This window comes from Calidris pugnax, unplaced genomic scaffold (assembly GCF_001431845.1).
Source record: "Calidris pugnax isolate Ruff unplaced genomic scaffold, ASM143184v1 scaffold218, whole genome shotgun sequence".
NCBI classification, from domain to species: Eukaryota; Metazoa; Chordata; class Aves; order Charadriiformes; family Scolopacidae; genus Calidris; species Calidris pugnax.
In genome coordinates this window covers 46101-57422 of record NW_015090929.1, presented here as the reverse complement: position 1 = coordinate 57422, position 11322 = coordinate 46101, and the positions used below count along the sequence as shown (strand labels likewise).

Here is an 11322-nt window from a genome sequence, read left to right as displayed (position 1 = left end):
CCCCAAACTACCGTCCCCCCCTCACGTCCAGACCGCGGCCTGTGTTTACCTTCCGCTCCCCACACCGCCTCCACGGCCCGGACACACCGGAAACGGAAGTGCCCGACGACGGCCCCGCCCGCCTCCTTCTGCCGTACAACATGGCGGCCCCCTGCGCCCCGCCACCGCTCGACGTTTCCGCCGCCCGCCCGGTGCCCGGCGGCCTCAGACCGGGCGCGGAGGAGAGTTCTGGAGAGCGAGAAGCCGCCGCTCTCGGTCTGATCCCGCTCCTCCTCACGGCGGGGCGGGGAAAGGGCGGAGGGAGAGGAAGGCGAGGCCGCCGCCATCTTGTGTTACGGCGCCGCCGCCCCTCAAGATGGCGGCCGCGTCCTAGAACCCCCGTTGAAGGCGGGCAGAGGCCGAAATGGGGCCTGTAGGCCCCTATGGGCACCTATAGACACGTGTGTGTGCACAGACACCCCCTACGGACACACGGGCAGCTGTATGTACACACACCTGTGTGTACACAGCCCCTGGGGTGTGGCTATAGGGGCTACACGCATGTACATGTGTGTGGGGGTGTGTGTGTGTACCTGCACATGCATGTGCACGCACATATAAACTCACCTATGCACATGTAGACGTGTACGTAGTCACAGTAGGCACATACACACACATACATGCACACAGATGTGTATACAAGCGTATATACACACCCATATATGTGTATATACATTGATATGCACATATAGACACTCATGCACACGTGTGTACACACATATTGGCATATATCTACACACCAAACACGCATATACACACGCAGACACACATATACACACCCATATACTCATAGGTAAGGTCATAAACACACACACATGCTATACGTGCACATATATACACACCCAAATCCACACACCTATATGTGCACACACACATATGCACACATAAATACTCACCTATACACGTGTATGCACATATATTCATACTCCCATGGACATATAGACACGTATGCACACCCATAAACACACCCACGCACACATATATACATACAAACACATATATACTCACCTATATACATATATTCCCCCCATATGCACATATACACACATACACATGCGTATGTACTCACCTAAACACACGGATACATGTATGTTCACACCCATACACATGTATGTACACATACACGTGTATATGGACATATATATACACCCATACACATGTATACACACGCGTATGTACTCCCATACACACGCGTGCACACATATACACACACACAACCCTATACATGTGGAGACACGTATGTTCACACCCATAGACACCCCTATATGCACCCCTATTCTGGGGGGGGCTGAAAACACCACCCCCACCCCCACCAGAGGATTTTGGGGCGACTTTAGGGAATTTCCAACCTGTGCTGAAGGAAACGGGGCCACAAGGTGGAATTGAGTCATTTTGGGGTGAAAAAAAAACCAAATTGGGGTCTGCTCTTCCCTTCACGGCATCAACGTGCGACCGTGGGGGCCGGAAAATTGAGGGGAGGGGGAATCATAGGAGGGGGGAATAACCTGGGGTTTGATCCCACTTTGGGGTTAATTTCTATTAATAAAATCCTCGATGAAATTCTATAAAGCGGGGAGGGGTCCATCCCTCTGGGCTTTTGGGGGTGCAAAGTGATGGAGAAACCTCTGGGGACCCCAAAAAACGCTCCCCCCCCCCCGCCCTGGGGGGCTGAAGTGTGGGGGTTGCCCCCATTTTCCATGTGGATTGGGATGGGGGGAGGTTTCACATCCCCCCCCAAACCCCACTTTTTCCCCCAACTGTGGGGTCTGCAGGAGCTCTGGTGAGACCCTGGGGGGCTCAGGGTTGCCCTGGGACCCCTTCACCCCCCCCCCAAATCCACCCCCCAGCCGGCAGCTGAAGGTTTGTGCTGTTTTTGGGTGGGATGGGGTTAATTTTCTCCCGGCGGTTGCCGAGTTTCCCAGCTGGGATGACAGGAATGTCAATAACGCATATTGTTTTAGTTGTTGCTAGGCGATGTTTATACTATTCAAGGACACTTTTCCAGCTTCCTATGGAAACTGAGAGCAGAAAGGAGGGAACAACACCGCTCCACCAGCTGCCAGGAGGAAAATTAACCCCATCCCAGCCCAAACCAGGACAAAATTAACCCCAAATCAGACCCCCCAACCCCAATCTTCCTCAGCACCCCATTGATGTTTTTTTTTCTCTTTTTCCCCCAAAATCCATTTTTTAAGGGGAAATCCTAAAACCCTAGAGGAAAGCCGGGTGGTGGCTTTTGGGGTCATCCCCTTCTCCCAGTTTCGACTGGGACGGAGTGAATTTTCTCCCCAGTGTTTCCCAGCTGGGATGGAAGGGGCGTCCATAACGCGTATTGGTGGAGTCGTTGCTGGGCGATGTTTATATTATTTAAGCCCAGAGACCAAGGGAACAGCCAATGGGATATTCCATCCCACAGACGTCCTGCTTGGGATAAAAATGGGGGAAAATTGGGCAATTAACTCACCGGGGGATGAGAGTGGCTTGTGGCTTATTAATCTTATATATTCCTTTACCATAATTATAATTATTATTATTCCATTGTTCTTCTATTAAACTCTCTTTGTCTCAACCCATGAGTTTTATTTTTCCCCTCCTTTTCTCCCTCTTCTCCCTCCTCTTCTGGTGGGGAAGGAGAAGAACCGCGTGGTCCTTCAACCCCAACACCCCTTTAGGGTTGTCCCCTATTGGGGTTGTCCCCCCCAACCAGGGTTGTCCCCCCGGAGGTGACGGCCATGGAGGACGCTGCTGCACCTCTCGTCCCGCTCCCCACGGCCTGCGCTGGGGACACCGGGAAGAGGAACGGGGACAGCGTGGTCCCAGCGGGTGAGAGGCCCTGGGGGGGTGGGACGGTGGCTGAGGGGTGGCTTTGGTGGGGACAAGGGGCTGGGGGAACGTGGGGTTGGGGGTGCTTTGGCCCTAAGGAGGGTTCTTGTGCTGTGTCGGGTCCCCAAACCTTCTCCCACCACGTCCCAGTCCCTTCTCTGACCACGGTGTCCCCGTCCCTTTCTGCCACCATGTCCCCATGCCCTCTGCCATGTGTCCCCCACCCTTCTCCCACCATGACCCCCATCCCTTCTCGCCCCATGGCCCCAGCTCTTCTCCCCCCCCATCCCTCCCCTTCTCCCACCACATCCCCATCCCTTGTCCCACCATGTCCCCAACGCTTCCCAAGATCCCTTCCGCCTTCGAACTTTGATCTTCTTCTGGGACCACCTTGGTTGACCCTTTCCCTGTCCCTGCTCCATGTGAACCCTCTCCCAGCCGGAAAGGTCTCCTGGGGATCTTCTCTCTCCCCAACAGACTCGGGCTCAACCAATGAGGAGAAGAAACACCAGGAGGATGTTCCTCAGCAAGAGGATGAACCTGTGGAACCCCCAACCTCCAGCCAGCAGCTCTCCCCAGGGACCCATCCTGGGGGATCCCCGCTCCCAGGGGACAATGGAAGGGAAGAGGCACCCAACACTTGCCGGGAATGTGGGAAGAGCTTCCGTCAACGCTCGGCCTTGGTCAACCACCATCGGATCCACACGGGCGAACGCCCCTTCAGCTGCCAAGACTGTGGGCGCCGCTTCAACCGTCGCTCCAACCTCAACACCCACCGAAGGATCCACACCGGAGAGACACCCTTCACGTGTCCGGATTGTGGGAAGAGCTACCACGACAGCTCCAACCTCCGGCGCCATCAGAAGACCCACACGGACGAGCGGCCGCCCTTCACGTGTCCGGATTGTGGGAAGAGCTACCACGACAGCTCCAACCTCCGGCGCCATCAGAAGACCCACACAGACGAGCGGCCGTATCGGTGTGAGGAATGTGGGAAGAGCTTCAAGAACAGGTCCACCTTGACCATCCACCACCGCGTCCACTCGGGGGAGAAGCCCTACAAGTGCCCTGAGTGCCCCAAGAGCTTCAAGATCAGCGCAGAGCTGATGCGTCACGGGCGAGTCCACAGCAGCGAGAGGCCCTTCAAGTGCTCCGAGTGTCAGAAGAGCTTCAAGACCAGTCCAGAGCTGGTCCAGCACTGGAGGAGCCACACTGGCGAGAGGCCCTACCAGTGCTCCCAGTGCCACAAGAGCTTCAAGACCACCTCGGCGCTGGTGCAGCACCGGCGGACCCACGCCAGTGAGTGATCCCATGATTGCTCCCAACGCCGGCAGCGATTTGCCGACAAGACATCATGGATGGGACACGAGCTGTCAAACACCATCATCCCTCCCCAACCCTTGGGAAGAGCTTCTCCAACCATCCCAGGATCATCAAACGCCAATAGATGGACGCCGGTGGGAGAGATGAACATAGTCCTGACTGTGCACCGGCGGACCCACGCCAGTGAGTGATCCCATGATTGCTCCCAACACCAACAGTGATTTGCCGACAAGACATCATGGATGGGACACGAGCTGTCAAACACCATCATCCCTCCCCAACCCTTGGGAAGAGCTTCTCCAACCATCTCAGGATCATCAAACATCAATGAATGGACGCTGGTGGGAGAGATGAACATAGTCCTGACTGCGGCGGAGGCTTCAACCATCACTCCAACCACCACCTGGAGCAGAAACCCTACATTTGCCTGGTTTGCCCCAAAAACTTCACTTCCATCCCCCAACTCATCCAGTGTTGGAAGATCCATATCAAGGAGGAGCCTCAGGGTTGTGGGAGAAATTTTCGGCTCCACTCTCATCTCATCTCCCGTCACAAAAGCCACCGGCCGAAGATGGGGACCACCCCAGTCTCATCTCATCTCCCGTCACAAAAGCCACCAGCCAAAGATGGGGACCACCCCAGTGGGGACCAACCCCATCCTGGTGGCATCTCAGAACATCCCAGTAGTCTCTGGTGGTCACATCAAGGGCTAACCAACCCATCCACACACATCCCACCACTACTATTTTTCTTTCCTGATGTGTTTTTATACAGAATGTGGGTTTGGGGGGAATAACACACATCCCACCACTACTATTTTTCTTTCCCGATATGTTTTCATATAAAATGTGGGGTTTGGGGGATAACTTTTATTAAAAGCCACCCCCATCCTCTGTTTTTTTTTGCCTTAGATTCGAGATGGGGAGAAGGGAGGGAGGGGAGACCCATGAGCTTCGTCCGAGAAAAAAGAAATCATGGTAAAATGGGGTGTAATCATGGTAAAATGAGATGTTTCTCAATGTCTCAGTTGAATTTCTTGACGTTTTCAACCCTATTTAGGATCTTTCCAAAGGATGGGGCTGGATTGAAAGAAAATTATGTCCAGAATAAAAGCTTTTTTGTGTTGCCCTTGTGTGAGTATCTCTGTGGTGGGGATGAAGCAGGGGCTGTGGGGGTGGAAGAGTCTTTCTTGGAGGGGGAAACAAAAAAAAAAATCCCCAATTTTGGGTGGGCCGGGAGCATCTTCTGCGCCTGGAGGGTCTGGGACCTCCCAGGAAGCAGACATTGGGTTGTGGGGCTGGGGTGGAGTCCCTGGAGCTGGATCTTTAGTGGTAGAGTAGGTTGTTCCCCAAGCACCCAGACCCCTGAGCTGGAAGACAGGGGTTAAGAGCAGAATGAAGCTCAAAGGGAGATGGTGAGGGACCTGCCCGACCACCTGGACACACACACAAGTCTACGGGGCCAGATGGGATCCACCCAAGGGTGCTGAGGGAGCTGGTGGAGGTGCTCACCGAGCCACTTTCCAGCAGTCCTGGCAAACTGGGGAGGTCCCAGGGGACTGGAGATTGGAAAATCATAGAATCGTGGAATGGTTTGGATTGAAAGGGACCTTAAAGACCACCCAGTTCCACCCCGCTGCCCTGGGCAGGGACACCTCCAGGGATGGGTCAGCCACAGCTTCTCTGGGCAACCTGGGCCAGGCTCTCAACACCCTCATTTCTTCCCAATATCTCATCTCAATCTCCCCTCTTTCAGTGTCAAACCCTTCACCCTCATCCCATGGCTCCCCTCCCTGATGAAGAGTCCCTTCCCAGCTTTTCTGGAGCCCCTTTAGGAACTGGAAGGGGCTCGAAGGTCTCCCCGGAGCCTTCTCTTCTCCAGGCTGAACCTCCCCAACTCTCTCAGCCTGTCCTCACAGCAGAGGGGCTCCAGCCCTCCCAACATCTCCATGGCTTCCTCTGGCCCCTGCTCCAATGTCACTCATCCTAAATCCCATCATGGTGCACATGAAGGACAACCAGGCCATGAGGCCTACTTCATGAAAGGCAGGTTCCTTCTATGGTGACCCACTCGGTGGATGAGGGAAAGGCTGTAGATGTTGTTTACCTGGACTTTAGTAAGGCCTTTGATAGGGTTTGAGGGGATGGAGTGCACCCTCAGAACGTTTGTAGGTGACACCACGTTGGGTGGCATGTTGATGACGGATCTATACAGGGGTCTGGACAGGCTGGATCCATGGGGCCATGGCTAACTGGGGAGGTCCCAGTTGACTGGAGGTTGGCCAATGTGACGCCCATCTACAAGGAGGAGGATCTGAGGAACTACAGATTCTACATGGTTTGGGGCTGGGGAGGACCATTGGCACCAACGAAACCTCAACCATGGGTTGGTTTGAACCCTCAGTCTCATCCAAGGGAAATGGAGAGGGATGGAGAGCCCCATCCCAGCTCCAGGGTCTCTACCCTGGCCCCACCACCACCCAACGCCGCTTCCTGGGGGGGTCTCACGCCCTCTGGGCACAAATGATCCTCCCAGCCGACCCAAAATTGGGGAAATTTTTGCATTTTCCCCTCCAAAAAGGCTCTTCCACCCCCATGGGCCCTGCTTTGTCCCCACCACAGAGATACTCACACGAAGCCAACACACAAAGGCTTTTATTTTGACCTTGATTTTCTTTTGATCCAGCCCCATCCCTTAAGAAAACCCTAAATGGGGTTGAAAACATCAAGAAATTGAACCGAGACACTGAGAAACACCCAATTTTACTGTGATTACACCCCGTTTTATCATGATCTCTCTTGTCTCAGGCGAAGCTCATGGGTCTCCCCTCCCTCCCTTCCCCCCATCTCAAATATAAAGACAAAAAAAAACAGAGGATGGGGGTGACTTTTTAAAAAATCATTCCCCCAAAACCCACATTTTGTATCAAAACATATCAGGAAAGAAAAACAGTAGTGGTAGGATGCGTGTGGATGGGTTGGTTAGCCCTTGATGCGACCACCAGAGACCACCGGGATGTGTCTGAGATGCCACCAGGATGGGGCTGGTCTCTGCTGGGGTGGTCCCCATCTTCACCCGGTGGCTTTTGCTGTGGGAGGCAAGATGAAAGTGGAGCCAAAAAGCTCTTCCCCACAACCCTGAGGCTTCTCCTCACTGTGGATCTTCCGGTGGTGGATGAGTTGGGGACTGGATGTGAAGTTTTTGGGGCAAATGCAGGGCTTCTGCTCCAGGTGGGACCAGTGGTGGTTGGAGTGATGGATGAAACCTCTCCCACAGTTGGGAGAATTTTAATTATTGACACCAGGATGAGCACGTTGGTGCTTGGAGACCCCGGGATGGTTGGAGAAGCTCTTCCCAAGGGTTGGAGAGGGATGATTGTCCTACACAACGTGTGTCCGTTGATGCCGGGCCAGCTGGGAGCTGTCGGCAAATCGCCGCCCGCACTGGGAGCAGTCGTAGGGCCTCTCACCAGTGTGGGTCTGCCAGTGCCGCACTAGGCCCGAGCTCTTCGTGAAGCTCTTGTGGCACTGGGGACACTGGTAGGGCCTCTCACCAGTGTGGGTCCTCCAGTGCTGGGCCAGCTGGGAGGTGTTGCGGAAGCACCGGCCGCACTGGGAGCAGTCGTAGGGCCGCTCGCCGGTGTGGGTCCACCAGTGCTGGACCAGGCCCGAGCTGTTGGTGAAGCTCTTGGGGCACTGGGAGCACTGGTAGGGCTTCTCCCCCGAGTGGACGCGGTGGTGGATGGTCAAGGTGGACTTGTGCCTGAAGCTCTTCCCGCAGTCGGGGCACTTGTAGGGCTTCTCGCTGGTGTGGGTCCGGCGGTGGGTGATGAGGCTGGAGCGGTGTGGACGCGGTGGTGGATGGTCAAGGTGGACTTGTGCCTGAAGCTCTTCCCGCAGTCCTGGCAGCGGTAGGGCCGCTCGTCCGTGTGGGTCTTGCGATGGCGCCGGAGGTTGTTGCTGATGCGGTAGCTCTTCCCGCAGTCGGGGCACTTGTAGGGCTTCTCGCTGGTGTGGGTCCGGCGGTGGGTGATGAGGCTGGAGCGGTGGTTGAAGCGGCGCCCACAGTCCTGGCAGCTGAAGGGGCGTTCGCCCGTGTGGATCCGATGGTGGTCCACCAAGGCCGAACGTTGACGGAAGCTCTTCCCACATTCCCGGCAGGTGTTGGGTGCCTCTTCCCTCCTGTTGTCCCCTGGGAGTGGGGATCCCCCGGGATGGGTCATTTGGGGCTGGCTGGAGGTTGGGGGTTCCACTTGCTCAGGAGCATCCTCCTGGTGTTTCTCCTCCTCCTTGATTGACCCCACATCTGTTAAGGAGAGGGAACATCTCCAGGAGCTCTCTCCAGCTGGGAGAGGGTTGACATATTCCCGGCAGGTGTTGGGTGCCTCTTCCCTCCTGTTGTCCCCTGGGAGTGGGGATCCCCCGGGATGGGTCATTTGGGGCTGGCTGGAGGTTGGGGGTTCCACTTGCTCAGGAGCATCCTCCTGGTGTTTCTCCTCCTCCTTGATTGACCCCACATCTGTTAAGGAGAGGGAACATCTCCAGGAGCTCTCTCCAGCTGGGAGAGGGTTGACATGGAGCAGGGATGGGGGACCAGAGGGGTTATGGGAAAGGGGAGGCCAAGAGCCAGATGGTCCCAACAGAAGATCAAGGCTCCAAGGCTGAAGGCATCTTAAGAAGGGTTGGGGACATGGTGGGACAAGGGATGGGGATGTGGTGGTAGAAGAGATGGGGTCACAGTGGGAGAAGGGATGGGGACATGGTGGGAGAAGGGATGGGGACATGGTGGAAAGGGGACGGTGTCACGATTGGAAATGGATGGGGTCACCACTGGGAGAAGGTTTGGGGTCATAGTGGGAGAAGGGATGGGGACACGATGGGAGAAGGGGTGGGGACATGGTGGAAAGGGGAAGGAGTCACGATTGGAAATGGATGGGGTCACCACTGGGAGAAGGTTTGGGGTCATAGTGGGAGAAGGGATGGGGACACGATGGGAGAAGGGGTGGGGACATGGTGGAAAGGGGAAGGAGTCACGATTGGAAATGGATGGGGTCACCACTGGGAGAAGGTTTGGGGTCATAGTGGGAGAAGGGATGGGGACATGGTGGCAGAAGGTTTGGGGTCACCACTGGGAGAAGGTTTGGAGTCATAGTGGGAGAAGGGATGGGGACATGGTGGCAGAAGGTTTGGGGTCACCATGGAAGAAGGTTTTGGGTCATGATGGGAGAAGGTTTGGGGACCAGACACATCACAAGGACCCTCCTTAGGACCAAAGCACCCCCAACCCCACGTTCCCCCAGCCCCTTGTCCCCACCAAAGCCACCCCTCAGCCACCGTCCCACCCCCCCGGGGCCTCTCACCCGCTGGGACCACGCTGTCCCCGTTCCTCTTCCCGGTGTCCCCAGCGCAGGCCGTGGGGAGCGGGACGAGAGGTGCAGCAGCGTCCTCCATGGCCGTCACCTCCGTGGGGACAACCCTGGTTGGGGGGGACAACCCCAAACGCCGTCACCCCACTGTTCCCCGGGGTTGAATTTCCCCTAAAAAAGGGATTTATGTGAAAAATTATGGGGGAAATGGAGGGTTCTGAGTGGATTTGGGGGGGTCTTGACCCACCATGGGACGTCACGGGGGTGCAGGAGCTGGGGATGAGGACCCCCTCCTGGGGGGGAGTCCTGGTTTGGGCTGGGAAGGGGTTAATTTTGTGCTGGTTTGGGCTGGGAAGGGGTTAATTTTCCTCCTGGCAGTTGGTGGGTCTGTGGGGGGAGGGGGAGCGATAATCTTAATTAGTCATTTAATATTAGAGAAGAGCTGAAACACACCCCAGCTGGCAACTGGGAGCCCGAAACTGGTCTTGCCCCCCTCCCCCCCCCCACAGTGGGGTGGGGGGAAAATTTATAAAAACATAACTTTTGGGTTGAGATAAAGAGATTTTAGAAGAACAGGAACGGAAGAAAAAGATTTAAATAACAATAATAATAATGGTGAAAAAATAGAGAAAATGAGTGATGAAGTGCAATTACTCACCCCCCCGGGGATGGGGTGCAGAGATGGGGGGATCCCAGTGCCCCCCCCCCTCAGTGACCCCCGTTTCTGTCCTGGTTTTGGGGCGGAATCAGGGAAGCTGAAAAAAAAAAGAAGTCCTTGCCCAAGGTAAACATCACCCGGCAACAACTAAAAACATCCCCGATAATGAAATTCCTCCCATACCAGACCCCAAACTGGGAAAAAATTAACTCCCTCCCAGCCCAAACCAGTAAAAAAAAGGACGTAGGAACTGGAAATTTGCTGCTTTGAACATCCCGAGGATATTCCAAACCGGAGCCGGCCCTGAGGGGAAGGGGAAGGGGAAAGGGAAGGAGAGGGGGGAAAAGTGTCTCCCCCTCACCCCGAGATTGGACAAAAGGAGAGAAAAGGTGAAAAAAAAAGTAATTATTAATAATTTTCTGAATTTTTCGATGCCCAGAAAAATTCTCAGAGAATTCCCAACCGGGATATTCCAAACCAGAGCCAGTCCTGAGGAGAAGGGGAAGGGGAAGGAGAGGGGGGGAAAGTGTTCACCCTTCCCGAGATAAATGGAGAAAAGGTGAAAAAAATTGAATTATTAATAGTTTCCGAATTTTCCGATGCCCAGGAAAATTCCCAAGTGGGAATTTCATCCCATCCCAAGCGGAGAAGAAGCCTCATCCGGGCCCCAGGGGTGAGAAACCAAGGGAATAAACACGGCGTGGACACAATTCAAGGTTAATTCACATTAATTCCACAATAAATCAATGTTTCAAGCAGCGATTGTTAAATTAATGCAATAAATGGTGATAAATAATTTGGTTTTAAGACGCGCTGCTCAGATCTGTCGTTATCTCGAGCCCGGAATGAGGGGGGGATAGGGGGGGAGAGAACGGAGAAGGAAAAGGCGGAGATAAAAGCACTTTAACGGGGCAGGAAAGGAAGAAAATCCAAATAATGACGATTTTAAAAAAAATAAATATATATATAGAAAATAAGTGACACGTAATAATAAAATAAGCGCCCCCAAAACCTCTCACCGCCCGAAAACGATGCTCAGCCAATTCTCAGCCGCGATCGGCCCCTGCTGATTCTTGCCCCACCCCAGGTTAATTAGGGTAATTAGGGTAATCAA

The 11322-nt window shown here is 54.5% G+C and overlaps 3 protein-coding genes and 1 long non-coding RNA gene across 4 annotated transcripts in view; 1 reads left to right on the top strand and 3 right to left on the bottom strand.

The window, feature by feature from the left end:
- Positions 1–326, bottom strand: part of SH3BP5L (SH3-binding domain protein 5-like) — a 23244-nt gene extending 22918 nt beyond the window's left edge. Inside the window, exon 1 of the mRNA XM_014951554.1 lies at positions 50–326. Within this exon, the coding sequence (XP_014807040.1) occupies positions 50–326 (277 nt within the window). The remainder of the gene's footprint in view (positions 1–49) is intronic.
- Positions 327–2990: 2664 nt separating this feature from the next.
- The window catches only part of LOC106893509 (zinc finger protein 62-like), a 27867-nt gene continuing 19535 nt past the window's right edge, over positions 2991–11322 (top strand). Inside the window, 1 exon segment of the mRNA XM_014951553.1 lies at positions 2991–4368. Coding sequence (XP_014807039.1) covers positions 3054–4368 — 1315 coding nt within the window. The 5' untranslated portion in view covers positions 2991–3053.
- Positions 6830–8515, bottom strand: LOC106893514 (zinc finger protein 3-like). Its single transcript, XM_014951562.1, has 2 exons — positions 8067–8515; positions 6830–7947 (listed from the first exon to the last, which is right to left on the bottom strand). The coding sequence occupies exons 1-2, from the start codon at positions 8405–8407 to the stop codon at positions 7566–7568; spliced, it is 723 nt and encodes a 240-aa protein (XP_014807048.1). The 5' UTR covers positions 8408–8515; the 3' UTR covers positions 6830–7565.
- On the bottom strand, positions 8554–11322 carry LOC106893515. Its single transcript, XR_001413090.1, has 3 exons — positions 11228–11322; positions 9545–9721; positions 8554–8703 (listed from the first exon to the last, which is right to left on the bottom strand). It is a non-coding gene; the product is annotated as an uncharacterized LOC106893515 (long non-coding RNA).